This window comes from Tiliqua scincoides, chromosome 2 (genome assembly GCF_035046505.1).
Source record: "Tiliqua scincoides isolate rTilSci1 chromosome 2, rTilSci1.hap2, whole genome shotgun sequence".
NCBI classification, from domain to species: Eukaryota; Metazoa; Chordata; class Lepidosauria; order Squamata; family Scincidae; genus Tiliqua; species Tiliqua scincoides.
The window spans coordinates 243,090,057-243,115,473 of record NC_089822.1 but is presented as its reverse complement, the minus strand read 5'-3'; the positions used below and the strand labels follow the sequence as shown (position 1 = coordinate 243,115,473).

Here is a 25,417-nt window from a genome sequence, read left to right as displayed (position 1 = left end):
CAGCACTTTTGCTGGCGTAAGTTGGTGTGTGCTGTTGCCGCTTAGATCCTCCCCCTCCTGTCCTGGTTCAGCCTGCTCACTGCCCCATTCTCTCCTGAACCGGTCCTGCTGCCACTTTACTTGCTGCAGTGCGGCAGCAAAAAGCCCCTGGTGCATACATGGATCTTCTGGTTGTTTGCGCCACTGACTCTACAGTACACAATGGCGGGACAGTAATTGTGGGCAGCACCAAGACTTATGGTGGCAGATCACAAGATCTGCCGCCATAACTACCCAATAGGACTGGGCTGCCAGGCTGCAACCCTATATTTGAGAGTAAGCCCCATTGAACACAATGGAACTTATGCCTGAGTAAATAAGTATAGGATGTATACTTAAACATGTATAGTGGTTTCAAGTGGTGGGTTGCAACCCACCATAGAGAACCAAAACCGAGCCATTCTGCCTTAAGGGGAGTGACCTAGTAATGGGTGTCCTGACAGCAATATGCAGCAATTTGCAGTGCTGCAAGAACCCAAGGGCTTTTCGCCTTACTGGGTGGGGATGCACTGGCCTTAGGGAGGGTCCCAGAGGCCCACAGCCTGGTCTGCGGGCCTCCCCAAACCTAGAAATTGCTCTGTTTGGGGACTGAAGCACACTTCCGGTTTTTGCACGAGTGAAGTGGTAAGTTTGGCTTTGTGCACAGATGGGAGGACATGAGGCCAGGGCAAGGTAGATTGGTCCCAGTAATGGGGTAAGTTCGGTGGCAATGGGACTGATCCACCTTCACAGGTTAACATGAACTTCTTCCAGTGATGTTGCTGGTACAGGTTCAAGTTGACCCATGAAGCAGTGGGGGCTTACCCCAGCGGAAGGGAATATTTGTTTCCTTCCCCAAGGAGACCTAAACATGCCAAAATTCCATCACAGGATACAGCAGGCTCCAAGCTGGTGCCACTGCAACACCACATAGGAGTTACAGGGGATTGGGCTATAATTCTACCATACTCACCAGCCCACCATATTTTCCTTTATTGTGGAATTGTATAGTTAAATATCTCAGAAACTATCAAGCTGCCTTGATTACCCTCACTGGGAGAAAGGCAGGATATAAATAAATAAATAAGGGCACAATCCTAACCAGCAGTTATGCCGGCATAGGTGGCCCTGAAGGGCCGCAAATGTGCCATAAGGCATGTTTGTGGCTCCTTAGGCAGGAGCTGCGTCGGAGCATTCAGATGTGCTGACGCGTGGATGGAGGCAGAAGCCTCTGCCACGGCTCCCGCACCACTGCTTTGTTGTCGTGAACGTGCTGACATAAGTGGCAAAGGTGGGTGTGGGGGGGCGCGGGGAGGGGGTGTTACTGGGCGGGGGAAGGGCAGCCTCCGGAGGTGGTGCAGGTCCGAAGAGACCCTTAGGGGTGCGCAGCCCTTACCCATGGGTAAGGGGAAAATCTTCCCCTTGCCCATGGATGAGCCGCTGCTTGCTGCAATCCTGCATTGGATACAGCTTCCTGGCTTGCCTGCTCCAGCGCGGGTTAGGATTGTGTCCTAAATAAACTAGCCCGTGGAGATGATCCATGCCCAGGACAGTTCATGTTCATGTTCCTGGTAGCATGGGACAGTACAATACACACTGATCGCATTCACAAGACAGGTTCAAATAGCTATGCATCTACAGGCTTGCCCTGTATCTGTGGGAAGTTCTGTTCTGGAACCCCCTGGGGATACCTGAATTTGCAGATATGAGAGGAAGCCTCCCTCACCCTCCAGAGGTGAGGGAAGCTTCTCTTCCCTCACATCCAGAAGGTCCTCTGAGTCCAGCAGAGGCCACAGATGCCCATCTGCAGCCTCTGCTGGGCTCAGACTGAGCCTCAGAGGTGAAAAAAAATCACTTCCAGTTTTTTTCTAGTTTCCAAAAGTCACTTCCAGGTTTTTTTTAAATGCCTAGTGATAAGGTATTTAAAATGTCACTTCCAGTTTTACGAAAAAAAACTGCAGCCTCTGCTGAGCTCAGAGGACCCTCTGGAGATGAGGAGAGCAGAGTTCCTCCTCCCCTCCAGAGGGAGTGTGTGCTGGTGGCGCACATGTGGGTATCCCATGGACCCAATCCACGGATAAGTGAATCTGCGGATACAGGTCCCCAGATTTAAATGACGTGACTACTGCAATCTCAGGTAATCTTGAGGGTTTGAAAGGACGGAAGGAACATTTCTGCATGATGTATGTGCAATCTTTTGGAAATTTAACAACAGATTTAACAACCTGCAAACAATCTTTTGCCTAGCTTTAGAATCCTAGCTTTACGTACCTAGCTTTAGAATACCCATTACTTCAAAATTATGAGTCAGCTCGCAAGAAACTTTGTGAAAAGACATATAGTAAATGGCACTTGTGAATTATAATTAGAGTGATCATGTTAAGGAGGTTAATTAATATGGGCTCCTTTCTGGCCGCTGCAGATATAGATATGAAAAGGAAAAACACCATGGTTCTTACACAATGCATTCAAATTGTTGTTGGCAACCTTCAGTCTCGAAAGACTATGGTATCACGCTCTGAATGGTGGTTCTAGAACAGTGTCTAGTGTGGCTGAAAAGGCTGATTCGGGAGTGACAATCCCTTTCACACTGGGAGCAAGTGCAGTCTGTCCCTGGTCTGTCTCCCTGGCTATGGGCCTTCCTTCTTTGCCTCTTTGCCTCAGACTGTTGGCCAAGTGTCTCTTCAAACTGGGAAAGGCCATGCTGCACAGCCTGCCTCCAAGCGGGCCGCTCAGAGGCCAGGGTTTCCCACTTGTTGAGGTCCACTCCTAAGGCCTTCAGATCCCTCTTGCAGATGTCCTTGTATCGCATTCAAATAATGATCATTGATTATTAGGTATAGGTAAGACTGCAATACTAAAAGTGTGCAAATTGCCCTTTTCAATCCGAACAAAAAGAAATAAAGGTTCTTACAAGAGGAGATCTTCTATAAAAATGATCTCATGGTTCAAATTAGCAGAGTAGCATGCTACAGATTAGACATCCAGGCTTAACTTAAAATGTTATGTTTTCTAACTGCATTCTCTTTGGAATCCCTAGCATCTATGTTGGAGGATAAAGTAATAATTAACATTCTACACTGACAATACCGATTTTTTAAAAACTATACAATAAATGTACCAGCAAGCTGTTTTAGAGTTTTTGATTGGCTTCCATTTTTAGCAAGTGTTGATTTGGCTGGGGCAGGAATATAGACATCGTTTGCACTACTACAACATTTCTTTATATTGGAAAAGCAAAGCACAGTCTCTAAATCTACTGTCCCTTGCACCTTCCCTCCTGCTCCAATTTAAACTGCACATGGAGCCAATGGTTTCAATGGAATTCCTGCCAGCGGAATTAAAATATAAATATTCAACAAGATTTTAACTAATTCTCAAATAAATTTAGCTACTTATGCCAATCCCAAAATGTATAGATGTTAGAGATCTTAAATCTATCACTGGACACTCTTAAATAACTTACAGCCTAATCCTAATATGCCCTGGAGCAGACAGGTTGGCTGGCCTGCACTGTATCCAGAACAGGGCTGAGCCGGGTTGCAGAGCAACTCATAGTAAGAGGAATTAATTCCTGCCCCTATGGGGCTACTTGGATCTGTGCCACCTAAAGGGGTGACGCACATCCAAACTGCTTGGTGTAAGGTCGGGCCACTTGGGAGGGGGGTTACTGGATCCTAGTACCACCCCCTCCCAGGCCCACCGGCCCACCCACTATCTGCCCTCTCCCATCCCAGAACATCCCCAAAACACACCATGATGGCCACTCCAGGCTGGCGCTTAGTTACTGGGTCCAGGTTAGGATCTGGCGGGAGCCGGCCAGTGTGTGTCCTTCCGCTGGTGCAGCCTGCTCCCGATTCATCGCACAAGCGCCTTATGGCATTTTTGCAACACCTGGAGGCCATCCAGGTGTGACTTGCGACTTGCACCGGCCTAGGGCGCAGTTTGGATTGCGCCCTTAATTCTTCTGTAAACCCCAAGATCTTATCAACAACAGCAATAATATGTAACAACGTATATTTCTGCAATCATATACAGCCCATTTCCATGGCATCTGTGTTAAAGTATTTGGCACTTTTGAAATCCATTCAAAACTGTGCTGTAGGCCAAGGAAATGGGTCGTTCAAGAGGCAAAAGCCTGTAATACGAGACTGGGCTCATAAACAAGGCTGATTCCTTTGGCAGTTTTGGGTGGCAGCCTTTCATTATATAATGCATTTTGGTATAAAAGCCTCTTTTTTGTTTGCATTAATCATTTTTTAGAAAAAGATACTGGTTGAGATTGCAAGGGGGCATTTCAGTCATCCCCCTTTCAACCCCTTTCATTCCCTTTTCAATTTCCCCCTTTCAACCTGTGTCCCTTGAAAAGTTGCTCCGAAGGTGTAGAGACTCTAGAGTGGCAGCCCAGTAGGCACAGGTGTGCCGCTGGAATGAAGAAATTGGCAACCCGCATAGGGTGCGTGTACAAAGTCTTCTATGAATTCTGACAATTAACGGACATAATAAACTTCTGCTATAATTAATGACATTTTGTATATATGCTTGAATTTGCAAAAAGTCAAGCAGTTAGCAGGAAGCTATCAATCTGAAACATAAGAAATGCCCCCCTCCATCATCCTATAAGGTAGAAGGGTCACTTTGGTGTGGCAGTCTGTAGGGTCCCTGCCCTGGAGGGGCCTGGAGCAGGCTTGCTCCATCCCCAGGGAGGCCTCAGATTGGCTGAAGGGGGAGGGGGCTCCAGCACCCTTGTCCTCCTCCCTAGCAGAGCTGCCAAACCTGGCCTAAGAGCAGGAGCTGTTGACCTCACAGCTCCCTGCTTCACACTGACTGCCTCTCATCCCTGGCCTCCCTGTTTTATGGAGCAAGCCTGTCCTCTTTGGTCCCTCCCCTTCCTCCAGGTGGGGCAGAAAAGGCCTTTCCTGTTCCTGGCTTGTTTCCTTCTGTGTTCCTTGTTTGCCCTGCCGGCCCCCTCTGGCTGGTTGAGGTGAGCCAACCTGCTTTGCCCCCTTTGGGGGCAGTGAAGCCTCCCCACCCTGGGCATGGGGTGCCTGCTCCAGGGTAAGTCGGGGGTCAGGGCATCTGGGAGGGGCCCCGACACAGTCATTGAACAAAGTAGACAGAAATGTCAAACGTCCTTCTCCTATTTATTTTATTTTTCTCAGTATCTTATTGCTACATCGAGTGTTTAGACACAAAGTGAGGGCGCTTTACAAATGGATGCAAAACTCTATAAAAGTTCCTTTTACAAAAAGCTACAGAACAGTCATTTGTTTGTAAGAATTTGGAATCCTGTTTTATTTATTTTGCAAGGAAAATAAGTAGCTTTGTTTTAGCTCAAAAGGCAAATGAGCATCTGAGTACATTTTTAGAACAGATTTGTTTATTTGAAACACACACACGCTTACCCACAACCCAACCACCACCAACCATCCAATTGTAAATTAAAAGGTGACTTTGTATTTTATTCATCTGGAAAATGCGTGCTTGTCATATTTGCTTGACGTTACAAGAATGAAGCTATGGTTTGGACAGTAACAAACAATGACACTAGTCAACCTCATCAGTAGACATGAAACAAAGGAATGACAATGATTGATGGCAGCTATTCATTTATAGATATTTCTAGAAGATTCTTTAGTGGCATAGTCCGGCTAGCATGGTAACTATTCTTAACTCTTCTTTAGGTCTGCACAACAGTGGATGAGAGGGCAAAAGGGGCTGCAGGCGACACCAAGTTTCTTGTACACATAGTTGACTGCATGCTTTGAAGAATTGCTATGGTCTCATAGGTTTAAACTGAATACATGGTTGGCAACCTTCAGTCTCGAAACTATGGTATAAGCCTACAGCAACCTGTATTACCAGGCGGTCTCCCATCCAAGTACTAACCAGGCCTGACCCTACTTAGCTTCTGAGATCAGGCATGTGCAGGGTAACAGTTGCTGTCAGTGGGTGTTATAAACTGAATACATATACTGGAAGAAACTACTGTACTTGATAACAAAACACCACAAAAAAGTGTCTGAGGAGAACAAGTACCCTCCAGGTTTCCATGAGAAAAAAACCTCAGCAGCATATAATACAATTCTAAACACTGCCTCATTGGTTATTGTGGCATTTGGTACCAAATCTAATTATAGGACTTTTCCTATCTCTCCTGCTGTTTTAAAGTGTGCCATAATCTCGCCTCTGGTTTGAAGCCAAAATAATCAACTAATACAGGTCTACTCAGCTGAGTAAAGTTTCATACAATACTGATCACTCCTTTGGCGTTATTTCAGTGACTTTTTACAAAACTGACCATGCTTTATATTGTTTTACTCCCTATGACATAAACAAGCATTTTTTTTCTTAAAAAACGGTTTCAATGCTTTCTCTTCAATGCATTTGACTGTAAATCACTAAATATAAATTAGAATGCGAATAGTGTTTAATATTTAGTGGGTAATATTTCAACTGTATTTGAATAAACCAAGTGATCCCCTGGATAAACAGATTTTAGAAAACAAAAAAGTGTGTCTTTAATCACATTTTGAAATGTTTTGAGTTTATCTAATTAGGGGTAATTTTAACTGCTTTTCTGTTAAACCCAGACAGTGATTTACAGTATATTAAAAGTTCATGCAAAAATATGTGAAAACTGAATTTGTATTTTAATACTGCATTCCTGTAATGTAGCATCTGCAAGTTGACAATACAAGAAAAACATAGCCGTGTTCTCATGAGATAAATATAGACTAAAGCAACTAAAAGCACACAAATTTTTGGAAAAACAAAAAACAAAACAAAAAACTAAGATAGCAATGCATTCTAATGCAAGATACATATAATGCTGTCAGACCAGAATTCATTCAGTCTTTCTTTTTTATTTAAAAAAGAAGCAAAATCCAGATTTTCTAACAAAACTATATTCTATTGCAAATTGGATCCTCTTCAGGCCTCCCCCACCAACTTAAAAAAATAATGAAATAAAAATTGAATAAAATAAGAAAATAAACAAAAGAAAGTATTTGCTAGAAGTGGTGAAGAAATTCTGCCTGGTATCCAGGGTATGCTTATGGAAAAAAGAAAGAAAAAGAAAAAAAGGAGTATTGCCTCATGGTCAGGAGGTATGAATCCACCTGTTCCATCTCATTACTGCATTCAGAATACTCCAGATACATATTTGCCAGCTCTCGTGACCAGTAGTAGCTCCAATTCCCTCTTAAGTAAAGGTGCACTCACCATGTGTTTGAGGACAGCTTTTTAAATATACGAATAAAGAGTTAGTACAGCATATTATTTGTTTAAGAATTAACATGGGAGGGAGGGAGAAAGCTTGTCTTTCTTCTGCAACCCAATAGGAAAAAAATTTTAACCCATCTAAATTTAATAGACTTTCTTACACTTTTTAAAGGTATTGCTTTGCTGCAAAAGAGTTATATTTGAGATCACATGTTAAACATTCATTTTTAAAGGATTTTTTTGTGGTGGGAGTGGTGGTAATAGTAGGAAGAGAGTGGGAGAGGTGAGACGGGATAAAGGAAGGGTTCCTATTGTGACTAAGATTTTGTTTTCTTTTTCCTCTTTGCTATGTGGTATGTATATAATTGTAAACTTAAAATTTTTTTTTTTTAAATCCTCTCCCAAAATGATTACCATCCCAACATCCATTTTTGGCTTGTAGACAATTGGAAGCTGCCAAACAATAAAGATGCCTACTTGAACCCAATTGTAATTGTTGATTATTATTGTGGTTAATTTTCCCCCTTTAACATAATGAGCCTTCTCTCATTTGGTTCACTATCCTACCTTTCTATTCTTGGAAGTGTCCAGCATTAATACTATTCTGCTGGTGCACTATAACATGCTTATAATTGGGGGGGGACGACGACGACAAAAGAACAGTAGACTGGCAAAGTGCAGAATGATCTGTTGTCAGGCATTAAAGCAGTCAAACTAGATGTTCAATTCCATGAAAGAAAGGAAAGGTAATAGTTACGGTCTCATTGTGATGTTAATTCATATTTACAACCTTGGGATGGAAAAAAAAGAGGAAATGTTAATGGTTGGCTTTTACTAAGAGGATCAGTTGATGCCAATATGAAAGCCAGGGAGAGAAGGCAATTATGCAAACACCACATGCATCCTAATTTCGTATGGAAACTTACATTTCAAACCTAAATTCAGGAAAATAATATGGAAAGTTTTACTACAAAATCTAAACATGAGAAAGATTTAAGAGAAGGGAAAAAAGCACATTGCATATGTCAGATAATCGACTCTGATTATCTGAGCTGTGCTAGCTACAGGGAAGCACTTACCCTTGAGTCCAGCTAGAAGTTAGCAGGGTAAGAAGGAACAAACCAGAATAACATAAAGACTAGCAACAAGGCTCAGGAAAGCAGACAGGAGTTCTAACCTAGCAGCTAGAGTACTTGGGTTCAAGCAAATAATGAAACAAAAGTAAGAAAATTAAATAGAAAGAATAACTTAAAAGATTAAGAACAAACAACAACAACACTTAACAGCTGAAAGTTTCTTATGAAGCTCAATAAACCTAGCCATACAAATATATATATAAAAATAGATAAAGGATAAAACAACAAATCACAACTTCTCAAAAAGAACAGCCAAATCTTTTGCACGTGATGTGATTAACATCATTAAACAGAACATATAACAGATAAAGAAAGATAAACAGATACACAAAATGAAATAGGAGAAAAAGAAAGAAAATCACAAGTGATATGTGAAATAAGTACTGGAGAATCTTTCATGTTTAAAAGAACTTTTAAAAATAAAAAATGAAAGCCGTGTGTGTGTGTACATGTATGTGAATATGTGTGCATTAAATGTGTGTGTGTGCATTTTGGCTAGTGTACCAGTAATAAGACAGAATGGACAAAATCTGATGTCCCCAGACAAATGGCCTCTTCATAAAACTTAATATATTGCCAAAGGGTGTCGTACATCATTTTAGCAGTAAAGAGCAATGGCTTTTGAATTTCTGTTTTCCTTTTACTGAAAGCATATATAGACTGAAACTTCTAGATAAATTTTGTTTTTTGAAAAAGCAACAACAAAAAATACCAGTCACCCACAAAAAAGGAATTGTAGAACTTTACGAAATTGATGAATAGCAGGATCTATTGTTTTCTGCATTTAATATATGTAAAACACACTCCACTGTTTTAAAAAGAGCTATCTGTTTCATTCAAAGTTCGAAGCCAGTTATCAAGTGGGAAGCTGAGCACTGTATTAGGTTTACATTTGCTAGGTCAAATTAGGTTGGAACCAACTGAATTCAATATTATTCCCAAATTTCCCAACCGTAAAATGTGTTGTTCTCAAGTTTCTATTTTACAGACAGCTTCATCATAAGACTGGAGTGTTTTTCCCCCCTTTTTCTTTTCCCAATTGGTAACACAAAGCAGTTCTGCCATCTTTAGGCAACTTATGTCATCTATGAAAGTACTGTATTAACAAAAATTTAAGACTAATGAAAAGTGCTTCTATTGTGTACTTTCTTTCAAGCCTTTCATGTACCAAGACTCTATGATGCTGTGAACAAGGAAAAGTAAACAGAAAGAATATGCAAGCTAATGCACAAGAATAAAAGCATTTCACATTCCTTACCTTTTTGCAGGAAAAAAAGAAAAAAATTCCTATAAAATGCAATACTTGATTTAAAGGGGAATTTGAACTAGTTGTTTGTCCAGTGATACCTTACAGTTATCATCATGTGTGCATAAAAAGGACTCGCTTCTGGTGCTTATATCTCTACCTGCTTATGTTCTGTTGCCCATTGACGTATTTTAAAGGAGCTTGGTATTCTGATTCAAGAAGACTAAATGCAAATATGCAGGCATTAAGCATGATCCTTCACAGCCAGAGCTCACTGGTGATCTGGTGAGCACATAAAGCATTAGAGATACATGGGTTCAGGATAAAGACCTGTGCACTCATTATGCTTTTGTAAAACCCCTAAAGTTTAGTTCATTCCATCCTGGATAACAGCACTTCATCTCAAGTTTGCATGAAAATTTTTTCACATTTACCTTTTGATGGCTTTTCACTTACCAGACTATGGACTACCTCTAGCAACCTCTAGTGGTAGATCTGCAGTTATTTAGAGCTACCTATAGTCATACAAGTTACCTATTAGTAGAGGTGTTTGAAAACTGTTATTTATTTTACTCAGAAGTAAGCCCACTGTGTTCACTAACACTTAGGCTGTAATCCTATCTTATTCACCGGAAACAAACACCTCTACCTATTAGTAAGTTGCTTTTGACTTTAATTTGCTTGAAAAATTGTGTACATTGCAACCCTCAAAGCATTTTTTAATGGATGTCTTCTATATGTACTTTTCAGTTTCTATCACAATAAAGCAATAGACAAAGAACATGAAGAAACAGGAGGTTGCTTCCACTCCACTCTGGTACTTGCTAAGTCAGAGTGTGTGCTGCTTCTTTAAAGTAGGTTTTCTTAAGTGGGGTCCCATTTTGGATGCTTTGTTTACTACAGGGAAAATGGACAAAACAAATTCCGCTTTCGCACTTCTTCCAGCTCCTTTCTATGGCTTAGAAGTGCAGGGATTCCACTGCAAAGTCGAGAAGGGAGAGGAAAGTTTATCAAAGAAGGAAACCACATCCCACAAAGTGGCATATGACTCCTCCCACCAGTTACCATTAGCTGCTCAACTCCATGAATGGCTCTGCTAGGGATAGAACATTATCTCTGATTGAATCAGAGATCATTGAACCCATTGTGTTTGGCTGAGGAGTTCAGGAGCTACCACATGATTCAGTTATTGAGAGGAAATGCATAATGTGTGCACAAGCCCACTGCCATGCTTCTGTCTTTCCCTTCGTGCCTTGAAAAGTTGCTCAACATGGCATTAGAAATACAGGGCTGAAAAAAGGGAACAGACTGGGGAAGAAGCCACATTCTACTGTTTGCTTGGTCCATCCAAAAAGCAGTGGAGCAATCTGGTGCAATAGTTCGTCTGGATTTCCCACTGTTTCATATGGAAATGTTAGGATTTTTTTTTTTTTTTTTTTTTTTGGTGCCCACGGTAGGTTGCAGTTTTGATTAGGAGCATCACTGTCCCCTGAGACAGTCATGGTAGAAAAGAATTGTGATGAGTAAAAGAAGGAGAGGAGGAAAATCTAGGAATCAGTACAGAAGCTCCAGATTCTGATCATGGAGACTCCTTGGAATTGGGGGATCTTTATATCTCGAATTGTAATTTCACCAGCTTGGGACTGAATAAGAAATGTTAAGGAATGAAGAGGAAAACTGCAAGTTCAAAGTCATGGAAGGCATGATTTGGGTTGACTGCTCAGCTAAAGACAGAGCACATGGAATGCCTGAGATGAGAACAACACAGCTCTTGGGAAGAAAATTGGGTTACATGAAGGAAACATATTTCTATGGTACACTTTTGAATCAACCACCCACCCACTCACAGAGCTAGGAGGGGCCACCAAACTGCTCCGCGATGTCCTGGTACAAGCAATTCAGAAACGTATGCTGCTACTTACCTTGTCTATGTCACACTGGTGCCATATAATGTGAAACGTGAAGATGGGGAGGTCTTATTATTTTCTGTGTACGTGATTGCCTAAAGGAGGGGGGCGTTAGGATGCGCATGCCATTATAAGGCCCAGCATTTAAATCAGTCAGTCAAGCTGCCACTTATATCAATGACAATTGTCCTTGCATAATGTATATGGGCAACTGAAGGGAAAACATGAAATGAACAACCTTCAACCAACCTACACCATGCTACGTTTTCATTTGTACTGAAATGAAAACCAAGCTTTCCTGGGCAATAATAAAGACAGAGTAAGAGTCCAGACTATGCAAGCATGTGAAATCGATAGCTTATTATGTCCCAAATATTATAAAATGTGGCAAATCAATCAATCAATCAATCAATCAATGGCAAAATGTTGATGTTGGCCTTGGAAGTTGAATCAGCTCCCTCTCTTGTTCAAAGGAGGGTTATTTTAGGGTTCCCTTGTTCTATTAGGAGAGTTCAACATAACAATATATGCAATCTAATTACTGCCATTCTTGTGGCCCTCTCCCCTCTAATCGTTGCTGAAATAGTTGAAGTGTTGAAGTGCTTCTCTCAAAATGTCCATTCTGTTGCTCTTTTAAAAATTTGTCCTCCTGTTTATTGTGAGTTGAGAGAGGCTTTTTAAATGTTTATACCTGCATTTTCTTGCTATATTCATTTAAAACATTTTAAAAATATTTTTACGCAGAGGGAGGTGATGCAGACAATCATGGGCTACATTTTAGCTATGCCCTCCCGGGAGGTACAATGGATGCTTTGGGTGGTGGGTTCAGGGTAGGAAGCAGTTTTACAAAGGGTAGTGTATAGGCACTTCACACCTGCTGAGTCGCTCACCCACTCAACTCTCAGACTCTGTCCTCAGTTCAGTTGAGAGCTGGTCAATCTGAGATGGACTTCTGGTACCTGTTCCTGCTGGGCCCCCAGACATCTTGGGACTGTGTAGGAACAGGTATTGTTGGGTGGAGAACTGGCTGGCTTCTGGATCTCTTTTGCCCCAAGAAGTATTTGGTTCTCCAGCCCCTGCCTCTTCTTTCTGCATTCCTAGGCTGGCAGGTCCAGGGGGAATAGGGAATACAACTTTTTGACATAGCTCTTTGATGGGGAGATGAGTGAGCGTAGGTACATGAACCACCCCAGGAACAAAGAGACACAGGCAAGTTGGAGGGGTGGGTAGACTGGACCTTGGTGTGGTCTAATACTTGGATTAATAATGTTTTAAAACACTATGTTGTGGAGGATTCAGTGTCGGTGCAAAAATTTGACTGTGGTGACCTGATCCTGTCTGGCTCTATGATTCTGCAATTCAGTATAATAATATAAGTTTTGGAATTCACTTCCTCTGAAAATTCATCAAAACTTGGGCTTGTACATCTCACAGAAGTGGTATAAGATATTTTTATTTAAGCATTTCCCAAATACTTTAAGTTCCCCTGGAGCAAAGTAGTTTTTTACAGGCCTGATTCCTCTGTGACTTGCTCTTTTGTGCTCTTTTTATTTTGTCTTTTAATCTGACTACTGTTTTTATGGTCTCTGTTAATGTGTTTTTTAATATGTTTTTTATCTTCTATTTGTGCTAATTTATGTTTTTTAAATCTGTTTTTTACATGTTGGTAGCCGCCCTGGGTCCCTTTTAGGGAGAAGGGCGGGATACAAATAAAGTTTATTATTATTATTAAAGATTATATTTCTACTCAGGATGATGGTCTTTGATGGACAGTTAAAATGTTTAGATTTTTTTTTTCCATATATTTTACTGGCGACATTTTCTCTTATGAGAAAAAAGGTTATGTGAGTAACATTCAAATTGATCTTACCCATGGCCCAATTCTATTGTTTTTCCCACTATAGCATGCAACCATGTCAAAACAAGCTGTGCTGCATGCTATGATAGTGGTGGTGGGGGTTTGATCAGGAGGCTTGGGCGAGGTAAGGGAAAATATTTCCCCTTACCCCTCCATTAGCCCCTCCATCACCAATAGATCTCTATAGCTGGTACAAGTCTTAAGAGACAAAGGGAGTGTGTCAGAAGGCTCTACAGGGGATAGAATCTGGCGCAAGTCAGTTGTGGGAGGCACAAGTTCCTCCTGCCTCCGTCACAAGCCTATCCCTTCCCCATTCTGTCCACCCTGGCAACTTACCAACATTGGTGGGATTTCTACTCTCTGCTACTACTTCTGGGGGCTGAGCCACTAATTTGGATGGTGTGAAAGGTGTACCTAGAGGAGTCTGGGTTTACACATTTCTACACACTTGCTTCTTCAAGATCACCTGGGTGCAAGACTCCCCTCCATTCTTCTTCCCCTGGAGCAAAGTAGTAAAATGAACCTATGCTGACCCTGACTAAAATATGAGCCCTTCATTATAATAATAATAATAATAATAATAATAATAATAATAATAAAAAAAAAACTTTATTTTTATCCTGCCCTTCTCCCAAAAAGGGACCCAGGGCGGCTTCCCAAAAGACAGTTTTCTATGGGAAAGAATGTGGCTGTCCCAAGTTGGCTTGTTCTAGAAAACAAGCAGAGAGCAGAGAGAAGAGAAGCATTGTGTGAATGGGCTCACAATCATGTAAGATGCCAATACAGAAGACCTTGTATCCTTCTGAAAAATCTCTTCTAACATAATCACCATCAAGTATTGCATTTTAGTCTTTCCTCTGAAAGTTTCTCAGCTGCATTCTTTTCTTGGTTCACTGCACATATCATTCACAAGCCTCCAAATGTAAAAGTAAACCAATGAAAAAAATGTATTTTGAAAAAGTTTGTTTTTTTCTGCACACAAATATCTATGCATAAGCACCCTTTTGGGGCAAAGTCTTCTGCTTCTATGACAGCAAGTTTTACTTACAAAATTGAGAGATTGGGGCGTCTAGCTGGGGTACATTTCCACCTTTAGCATTAAGCTTCTGAACTTGAGTGGGTGGCACAGGTTTGTGGGACTGGCCCGTGGCTCGGTACATGGCTTGGACCCACAGGATACGATCCTGTTCATCGTCGCTCGCAAAAATCACAGTGTCACCTTCTTTTACGGCATTAAAAAATGCTCTGCCACCCTCCAAACCTGAAGAAAATCAGAAAAAAAAAGCAGTCATTGGGAGAAATCATGTGGAGATATGATTTGATACACAGTACCACTGGCTTGGAACCTAAGTCTGGTGGATGGAGTTTTACTTGCATAAAAAGTTGATCATGCCTGCTCCTGTCTATAGAACCTCATGCCTTTCAAAAAGGTTCGTGATAGTCAGGGAATCCTCTGCAAGGGTGTGTGAAGTTGGTTTGAGGGCTGCAACTGAGGGAGGAATCGGTGAAAATCAACACCACATATTGTGAGAGTAAACACGCCTTCCCCTTGCACAAAGGTTTTTTTTTTAATCTAAGCAGTGAGCATCAGAAGTGGAGTTATGCAATGATGGCTCTTATCACAGACTGTAATGGAACCAAAATGTCTAACCATTTTTAAAATCTATGTCTTGCAGAAAATTAACGAAGAGTGAAACTGAGTGCCAAAACTAAAGAGTCAACTTCAGACATATCACAGTAATGGCATGTTAGATGCTGGTTTTTAATTTCTTTCAGTGCAGTTTTGCGGAACTCAGTGCAGTGTTAACCAGAATACACTTTACAGTTTAAATTTATTAAACTTGGCTTTATTGTAAAGTCTATATACAGAGAACCTCCAAAGTTGACCACCTCTCTATAATGACCACCTCCTTAAGTTGACCTAATTTTCTAGAGCCTTGGGTTTTTCTAGACCTAGTTTTCTACAACCTTTTTTTCCCATATGTTGACCACCTCCCTATGTTGACCAATTCCTCCAGTCCCTTGGGTGGTCAACTTAAAGAGGTTCAGCTGTATGTTCTTTCTTAGTTTCCTTATAATTGTCCAAGATGCTATGTCTTCTGGTGCTTCCTTGACTGGGGGTTCTTCTGTTTTTGCCAAATATGATCATGTGCATAAGGTACTGGGCACAAATCTGGTCTTTCACTCAGGCACAGTGGAATGTTTGCTTTGATTAAGTTATTTGATTTTTCTCTGTAAATCGCTTTGTGAACTTTTAGTTGAAAAGCAGTATATAAATACTGCTAATAATAATAATAATAATAATAATAATAATAATAATAATGTAGAATGTGGAATGGAATTTTAGAAAGTATCCACTTTTAAAAGGTAGACATAAAGCTTATCTACTTGTCAGGTGAGAAGTATTGAGAGGTAGTAGTTGAAGTTTGCAACTATAAAGTTCCCTATGAATCAGAGGTTATTAAATTGCTCAATGCTTTTTCCTATCAGTCAAGGCCCAGGAGGAAATATCACTTTCTAACTCCTGTCTATCTTAATTTATATTTTAACTATATAATTTATTATTGTATTGTTTATTCCTAACTGTTGTAAAATGTTTTGGTAACCTTGTGAAAAGCAGGTGTGCATTTTGTAAATAAAAAAATAATAAATCTAAGCATCCAAATATGTAAGTGAGGTCTGGTTCACATACATCGCAGAATCCAGCAGTGTGACAATGGATGTGCATGTCTCCACTATATATAAATCACAGTCATTACATATTATGCATTATATCTATATATACACTAAGTCCCCAACATACCAATTTTGTACCGGAGGTCTGTCCAGAAGTCATAATGTACAGGGGGGCCCCATAACAGTAGATGCAGGGGGACCCCCGCATCCCCTGCATCCCCTGGAGGTTCTTCTGAGCCCCACAGAGGCCACGCGCATCAGCATGTACGTTTGTTAAAACACCCCTCTGTCCCTGGCAGTGGCATGATCATGGCAATCTCATCGCTGCCATGCCCCTGCTTCTTAAGGGGGCAGAGATAGGGCTTCCCAGGCTAGTGGGTCATGACCCACCAGTTTGAGAGCCAGTGGTATACATGAACATACCAAAGAATAAAGACTTTTGAATAAATGTGTTGCACTGCAATCCTATACACGTTTACTCAAGATATAAGTACACTGTATATGTTTTTTCAGAATAAGCTTACTCAGAAATAAGTATAGGGTTTTTAGCTTTAGCAATTTGCAAGTATAACCATGAGGGTATGTATTAAAGAGGTCATTTCAAGATCAAAGCTAGTCATTTACCTCAAGAAATTAAGCACCCAAGTGCTGTTAGTTTTCAAGCGTGGTATTATCTATACTGTTGATATTATTACTGTTTACCACATTTAAGATAATTTATTTGCAGTAGTAGGCTGATTTGAAAAAGGGTATAGAGAATATCTATCATCATTATTTTATTAATGATTAACCTAATTATTATTAACCTATCCTGTGACTGCAATTCTATGCATGCTTATGCGGGAAAAACCCATTGAATTCAGTAGGGCTTATTTCTGAGTAAGAATGCACAGGATGAGGCTTCATGTTAAATTACATGTCTTCCAGACCTGAGACCTATGATTATACAAATTTCAGTTAGTTCTCCAGTCAAGTCTTATGTAGGTGTGCATTGGACATCTCACAATTAAAGCTTGTTGTCCATGGTACTCATCATAGATTTGAGGTACTCAGAAAGTATGTAGGCCTTCCTGAAGAGGAGTACGTTAATGCTAGGGAAAGCACAAATTACCTCTTTATACTCTTCTTCCTGCCGTAGGTTATGCATATTGCCTAGTGATCACAACTGCCCATCAGTTCCACTCTATGGCTACCAACACAGGAAAAAAAACCCCCCCAAAAAAACTTCTTCCACTTTTCCCCTGAAAATTAATTATCTCATACTCGGGAGGGCTTAAAACTATGGAAGAAACCTTTTGCTCCCATCCAGTAATCAACTAATTGCCCACGGCTATGATTCAGTGATCATTATGAAAGGAAAGGCTTGGATGGTTTTAATTTCATGAAGACACACTCTATAAAAACCATCACACAATGTGGCTAGCACGGGGTATGCTTATTGTGCAAGACATTGTTTAAGAATCCCTTATGTCATTTCCAGTAACGTCTAAAAGCTTAAGTCTACATATAAATACATACGAAAGTGAAAAGCTGTAATTAGGTCCATAACTGTTTAGCAAACAAATTAACAAAAAATAAAGAATACTAGTCAACTATCTTGCCTACCTGGTTGGGGGTCTGTGTAGTCCACTGTGTATCCATCGAGCTGCAGCAGCTCCTGAGGTTCAGCCTTTTTCTCTCGGTAACTGCACATAGCAAATGTATATTGACTAACCTGCGGAAAATCACAAAGCTTAGATAGCATCAAGTGCTGAGAATATAAATTTCAAAGTGGCAGTATTTTGCAGATAGTGGTGTGTTCAGATTATACCTCACTTGAAGTGCTAATACATAAAAATATTTTCTGGTACAATTTGTATACTATTATCCCGTTCTGAAGAGCCATGCTCTTTTTTGGTAATATGACAGCACACGTTTCTTCTGAATGGAAAAAAGAGAATGCTAGGATATAAAAATCTTTATTTTACAGTGCAGTAAAAAAAGGAGTACAGTAGTTCTGCCATTAGCAAATATTCTCTTGAACGTCCTTGTATGTACGCAGGGCTGTCTGTTCAGTAGATGTTTTTTTCAAAGACAGTGAAGGAAAACGGAAAGGAAGGGTCTGGCATTGCATGGTCCAAAGATACAACCAGCTTGTGAACAAGCCGCAAAAGGAATCAAAATACTGTTCTCAGAGGACCGCTTCATGTGATTTAGCTATATACAGTATACCTAACATTTAACATTTATATACAGTACACCTAATATCTGCATCTAAAACTGAAATACATAAAGATATTTGAAAACATATTCCTAGAGCTGCAGATAGAGAGAGGTGCAGATCCTTGTTGATTGTATAACTGCTGACTACACCCTGTTTGTTACTTTGTCATATGTGAACTTCACATATTAGTGAACTGGTGAACAGTTCACCCTTAGTGAACTGGTGTAAGAGAACGTCATTTCATCAAAGAGGTGTCTACAAAGTCTTGCAGCAGGCATTTTCTTGATCAAAGTTTACTAGCTGCATGCCCTTAACCTGGGTATATGAGTCCATGAGGAACAAGCGATAGTAAACAGGAACTTCACGCTCTTGATTTTGGTGGCAGCTACTGTGACCATTAACAGAAATGTTGTTGATATGGTGGTTGCCATGGCATGATTGGCAGAGCTAGGGGCTGACTCCTGGACATTAGGCTAAGAGACGGTTTGAGGAGTACTATTGTTCAAGTGTGGATCCATAACTTGCATCTACAGAAGACTAGAGACAGGTTACTAGTCCTAGCAGAACATAATAATCCTAAGAGGACAACATAAAAGACTCTGTTATTCCCTGGACTCAGTGAGTGGACTCACAAAAATGGCATCTAGTTTCAAGTGGGAAGCTGACCCCCATCCTATATCTCTTGTGTATCAAACTTGTATCTGGTCTCCATGCAACATCTAGGACGAGAGAAACCTTTAATGGGTATCAAGAAGTCAATATGGCAAAAAGATTCTTTAATTCTTACGACCACTGAAATTATCCTTGAATATTCCCCTATAAATAATTTTACAGTGGGCTTTTTAGGCTGGAATGCTACGCATTCTTACATGGGAGTAAGACCCACTGAATTCAGTAGAATTACTGCCATATAAACATGTAAGGATTGGGTCGTACACCTCTGAATGGTCCCCTGACTAGCTGGGAGTAGGGTGGAGCATGTGTGTGCATGTGCATTCTCGAATAGGAGATATCCGCATACTTTGAAAACTCTTATCATTCATTTTGATAGCGCCAGAGTGACACACTGTCAGAAACAATGTGGCTACATTGTTAGGTGCCAGTCATATTAAAGCAATCTTAAAACCTCACAGATCTGTACAGTTGTCATTAGTCCTGTAAATGGCAGCTCTCACTCGTCTGAGTTACCATCTATTGGCATGACATGACGCATTCAATGTCAAATTCTTGACGGCAGCCTTTTTATTGGCTGCAGGGGGCTTTGACATTGCCTTTAGGTGCCCATCAGGCTGCATCAAGACCAGCTTGTACTAAGCATTTTAAAAATCAGGATGGTCTAGGAGAATGCTGTTCGAAAGCCAAGGATTCTCCCATGCTCTAGGCTAGGAACTTACAGGGAAATTTACTGTCAAATGATTTCAAAATGACTTTGTTAAGGTTGTGTCACATTCTGGATTCCTTACATAATTATATTGGTTTAGACATTTCCTTGACCTCTGGAGGAAACTTTGACTTGTGATGGTTCCTTAACATTCTTGTATCAATGGATTGTGTTTGTCATTTTGGAAGAATGGGTGGTGATAGAAAATCCCCTCACAAGTATATAGACTCAATAGATGTGAGTGTCTGCTGGCCATAACAGAAACAAGCTATGAGACTTCAAAATACACAGAAACTGCCACTATGAGCAAAAATGCATGAGAAACACTTATATCCATGTGCTTTGTTGCTCTGTAGACAATAAAATATGATTTCTAGTGGAAGATACAAGACAGTTTTCAAGCAAGGCAGGATAATTCAATGACATGCTGCCCTCCACTGGCCTCAAATCAGTATTAACAATTTGCTTATACGTAATTCCTTCTATTCCAGTCTCTTCCTAAATGTTCTTAGGATTCTCTATTCTTTGATACTCCATAGCTCAAACCTCCACAAAGTATCTATGTGGTCTGAAACCCACAAAAGGGAAGGAAGTCAATCTTCAGTGTGTCATTACAGTGGAATCATCATCATCAGCCATGACCCATCTGGATGTTTCTGTTTGCACCTAAAATACCCAGATTATTATTGCCTTTTTTTTTTCCTGGTCTATTATAATCTTGTTAGCCTGTTCCAACACTTTTGCAAGTTTCCCTCCAAAGATTAGCAGTCATAATGGTAAGTCCAAACTAAAAATTTAATGTTTCTTTCAAGTATCATTCAGAAATATTACCCTGTTTCATTGCATACAGTCAATAACGTAAGAAAAGCCTGGCTGGATCAGGCCAAAAGCCCATCTAGTCCAGCTTCCTGTATCTCACAGTGATCCACCAGATCACTTAATCCTACAGATTAATAAGTGCAGATTAATCCTGCACTTAATCACTCAGATCCTCCAGATCTTCTTCAATAGAAGACCTGCATCCTGGTGCCCTCCCTTGTATCTCCACTTCCTTCTTCAAAATTCACTCCCTACATAGCCTTCAAGCTCTAATTCAGAGTGTAGTAACTGCTGAAAAACCATTCCAGGCATGTTTCACACTGCATCAATAACACACAGAGAGGCTTCAATCATGTGGATAAAACCTCATCTCATTCGGCATACTAACCTTCTCCTTCCTACACTCAGAATGCTCACTCCCCACTTTCCCCCTACTCCTCAACTTCCCCCTCCCACTAACTTTATTGCACGCACCACCACAGCTGCTCCTAGAGCATGGCAGGACCTGTTCTAGAGCAGCAGATCAGCTCTGCCCCATGCTCTACCCATAGCAACTGTCACAACGATGGATAGGTGAGAAAATGGGGCATATTTCCCTATCTGCCCACTCTTCCTGACGTTATTGAGATGGCTGCAGTGGGAGGAGTACAGGGAGTCACTCGCTAAAGTGACAATTGCAGCCTGCCAGAGATGCAGACAAGGAATGCTTAAACCGTCTAACAAACCAAGGTGTTGGGTTGGGATAGGTTCATTCCGAACCCAGCTCTTATATTTGTGCTGTCTGGAATAGAAAAGCATTGTGCACCCATCCAAAGCCCTGTCAAAAAGGCTTTGGAAAAGGGGAAAAGTGACACATGTTTTCCAGCCTCCCAAAGACAGCTCCTGAGTATGAAGCATAAGAACATAAGAAGAGCCCCGCTGGATCAGGCCAAAGGCCCATCTAGTCCAGCTTCCTGTATCTGACACTGGCCCACCAAATGCTTCAGAGAGCACACAAGACAACAGACACAACCTATGACCTGGTGCCCTCCCCTACATCTGGCAATCAGAGGCAGCCTGCCTCATGTGGCTGCCGCTGCTATGCTAACCTCAATGGTCCTAAAGAAAGGACAGCTGTGCAGTGGGAAGCAACAATGTGATTCAAGAGACTCGTGATACAAGAGCTTGTAGTTACTGATGCAAGTGAAGCCCAAGCACAAGAAAGTTGTTGGTGACTACTGTTAGTGGTGGCTGGAAAGGTAATGTGATAAGCTGGATGGGGTAGGAAGTAGTCACTGCTGCTGGGAGATAACTGGTAGATGGGAGCCCTCACACTCTTTTTTAGTGCGAGATACAAAGTGGCAGTAGTCACAATCATGTAGAGATGTGAGTGCTGACTTGCTAAGAATACTGAACATTGGCTACAGATGTTAGTGTATGCTTTGGGTGCTCCTAGCTAGTCAGTAGGTAAAGGGAGGGCACCAGGACGAGGACTCGTGTTATCTGGTGTGCTCCCTGGGGCATTTGGTGGGCCGCTGTGAGATACAGGAAGCTGGACTAGATGGGCCTATGGCCTGATCCAGTGGGGCTGTTCTTATGTTCTTATGTTCTTATCCTTTCTTCTATCTTGGCCTGATATCTCTCATCAGAAAGGGAGAGGGACTTCAGTCTGCTCCAAGTTGGAGGAGTGTTCCAGGCTGCAGAGCCTGTAGCCTCATGTTTCCTTCCTCCTAATTTGGCTGAGAGGATGACACCCCTCACCCTGCATTTCTGGGTCACTGCTCTTTGACTGCCAAGGAATCTGTTGTTCCAGTTCATTCCTTGACAGGTAGCCCAATCCTAACCAGCGCAGGAGCAAGGGGGCTGCTTGGCTCACACCGTATCCATATTGGGAAGCAACAGGCTGGAGGTCTCCTTGAGGTAAGGGGACGTCCCCTTAACCTGGGTAAAACGCTAGTCCGCGCAATGGGGCTACTCAAATCCACATCAGCAAAATGGCTGGCACAAGTCTGAGAAGTTGGGCTTTCAAGCACAGGAAGGGGAATAGGATTTGGCATGCACCAGTGCTACCAGACCCACCCCCTTTCTGGGCTTGATCTGCCCCCATCTCTGCTTCCCAACACCCTGTTACACCCCTCCCTGGCCTCCCCCTGCCCCTGTGCTGCCCGACGGAGGCTTACCTACTCCGTCGGGCGCTCCATTTGGATCCAGCACTGGTGTGATGGTTCAGGTCTTCCTGCAGGCACTCCCAGGGTGTTGTGAAGCATTTCAAGGCACTTTTGCGACAACCTAGACTGACACAGTGGTTGCTGTGCCAGCGTTACTCAAGCACAGGATTGTGCTATCAGACCCCTATCTCCTTTGTTATCTTCCCTTGGTATGGATCCTGTTCCTGTGCCCTTGGTACACTGAGATGTTGGCAACCTTCAGTCTCGAGAGACTATGGTATCGCGCTCTGAAAGGTGGTTCTGGAACAGTGTCTAGTGTGGCTGAAAAGGCCAATTCGGGAGTGACAATCCCTTCCACACTGGGAGCAAGTGCAGTCTGTCCCTAGTCTGTCTCCCTGGCTATGGGCCTTCCTTCTTTGCCTCTTTGCCTCAGTCTGTTGGGAAGTGTCTCTTCAAACTGGGAGAGGCCATGCTGCACAGCCTGCCTCCAAGCGGGCCGCTCAGAGGCCAGGGTTTCCCACCTGTTGAGGTCCATCCCTAAGGCCTTCAGATCCCTCTTGCAGATGTCCTTGTATCGCAGCTGTGGTCTACCTGTAGGGCGCTTTCCTTGCACGAGTTCTCCATAGAACACTGAACATGGTACACTGAAGGTGTCCTGAATCACCCAAATGCAGACTTGTATTGATAATTCTTTGTCCTACTCTGATATTGTTCAGTAAAGGTAAGAGTTCACCAGCTAGTATTTAGAGCTCTCTCTCTCTCTCTCTGAAGTAATTGCCATCAGATATTTAGTCTGTTGCTGCCACCTCCTGGGGAAACCACAGAAATTATAACTGACAATTTAGCGTCTACAGCTCCCAGATGCCCAATCAAAACAATCACTCCTGAATTACGACATGAGCGTGAACTGAAGAATGCCAACAGAAATTACATTTCTGGGGGACACTAATTTCTTTTCGATCTAGAAATAACTCATTAGAATTTTCCTACTTGCTATAGAAATAGTTTCCTAGAAGATAATGCTCTCTAAACCAGTAAATATGTTCTTCATTTGCTATCTCTTTGAGAATGTATAGTTTCTTTTTTGCACAACCAAAGCCTTCTTTCTCAGCTTACCACAAAAATAAACAACAGATGCTGAATTCATCAATTTCTGTCAGGCACAAGCATCTGTGTCTGATCTACTAGAAATACAGTCTGGTTATGGTTCATCTTAACTTCCTAGTTGATTTCTGTTTTGGGTATCCCTCTTGAACAATGTTTCTCAAACTGTGGGTCAGGAAGGACCCACTAGGTGGGTCGTGAGCCCATTTTAGGTGGGTCCCCATTCATGTCAATCTTAGATCTTAGGATCTTAGGATCTCATGTCAATCTTAGGATCTTAGACTTGATGCTACCATGGTATGTGACTGGTAGATGTGACTGGTATGTGGCTGGTAGATAGTGCTGGGGAGGAGGTAGCGGTTGTGGTGCATGTCGGCACCAACGAAGCGGGGAAGTTCAGCCGGAAGGTCCTGGAGGCCAAATTTAGGCTATTAGGTTGGAAGCTGAAAGCCAGGACCCCAAAGGTAGTTTTCTCAGAAGTGCTACCTGTTCCGCACGCAGGGCCAGCTAGGCAAGTGGAGATCAGGGGTCTCCAAGCATGGATAAGATGGTGGTGTAGGGAGGAAGGGTTTAGATTTGTTTGGCACTGGGGAATGTTTTGGGACAAGCAGGGCCTGTACAAGAGGGACGGGCTTCACTTGAACCAAAAAGGAACCAGACTGCTGGCTCATAACATTAAAAAGGTGGCAGAGCAGCTTTTAAACTGACCCCGGGGGAAAGCCAACAGGAGACGAGGGGCATCTGGTTCGGGACTCCTTATCCCTATGGGACGAGGATGGGGAGGTTAGAGAACAACAAGGCAAAGACAGAGTAGGAGAAGAAATTGGGAATGGTAGCATGATGGGATATGATGGACGGTTTGGTACAATGAGAGGTTTCAGGGATAAAGGAGCTAATAAGCAGCCCATCCTGGGGCACTGCATGTTCAAATGCTTTTATGCAAATGCCCGAAGTCTCCGAGCAAAGATGGGAGAACTGGAATGTCTGGTGACAAGGGAAAACATTAACATAGTGGGAATAATGGAAACCTGGTGGAATGCGGAGAATCAGTGGGATACTGCAATCCCGGGCTATAAACTCTACGGGAGGGATAGGGTGCTGCTGCTGGAGGTGGGGTGGCCATTTATGTTAAGGAATAGATAGAATCCAGCAAAGTAGAGACTGAGGGCGGGTCCGACTCCACCATAGAATCTTTGTGGGTTAAATTACCAGGCCTGAGGAGTGATGTAATACTGCTAACATCCTCCATACCAGAAATTGGAAGGGGAACTTGAAATGAGGAAACAGAGCAGGGAGGTGTCGAGGAGGGACAGGGTTGTAATTGTGGGGGACTTCAATTATCCTCAAATCGACTGGGTCAATTTGCGTTCTGGTCACGAAAGAGAGACCGGATTTCTTGACATGCTAAATGACTGTGCCTTAGAGCAGCTAGTCATGGAGCCCACCAGAGCACAGGTAACTCTGGATTTAATATTGTGTGGTACTCAGGACCTGGTTAGAGATGTCAATGTTACTGAGCCATTGGGGAACAGTGATCATGCTGCAATCCATTTTGACATGCACATAGGCGGAAGAATACCTGGCAAATCTGTCACAAAAACCTTTGACTTTCAACGAGCGAACTTCCCTCAAAAGAGGAGGCTGCTTAGAAGGCGGTTGAAAGGGAAGGTAATCTCTCCAGAGTGCATGGAGGCTGCT

At 42.1% G+C, this 25,417-nt stretch overlaps 1 protein-coding gene across 16 annotated transcripts in view; it reads right to left on the bottom strand.

The window, feature by feature from the left end:
- CADPS (calcium dependent secretion activator) overlaps positions 1-25,417 on the bottom strand; it is a 465,254-nt gene that overhangs the window by 175,986 nt on the left and 263,851 nt on the right. For all 16 annotated transcript variants that reach the window (XM_066614155.1, XM_066614148.1, XM_066614149.1 and 13 more), the window contains exons 10-11: positions 17,671-17,779; positions 14,438-14,650 (exon numbers count right to left, since the gene is read on the bottom strand). In XM_066614155.1, the coding sequence (XP_066470252.1) occupies positions 14,438-14,650; positions 17,671-17,779 (322 nt within the window). The remainder of the gene's footprint in view (positions 1-14,437; positions 14,651-17,670; positions 17,780-25,417) is intronic.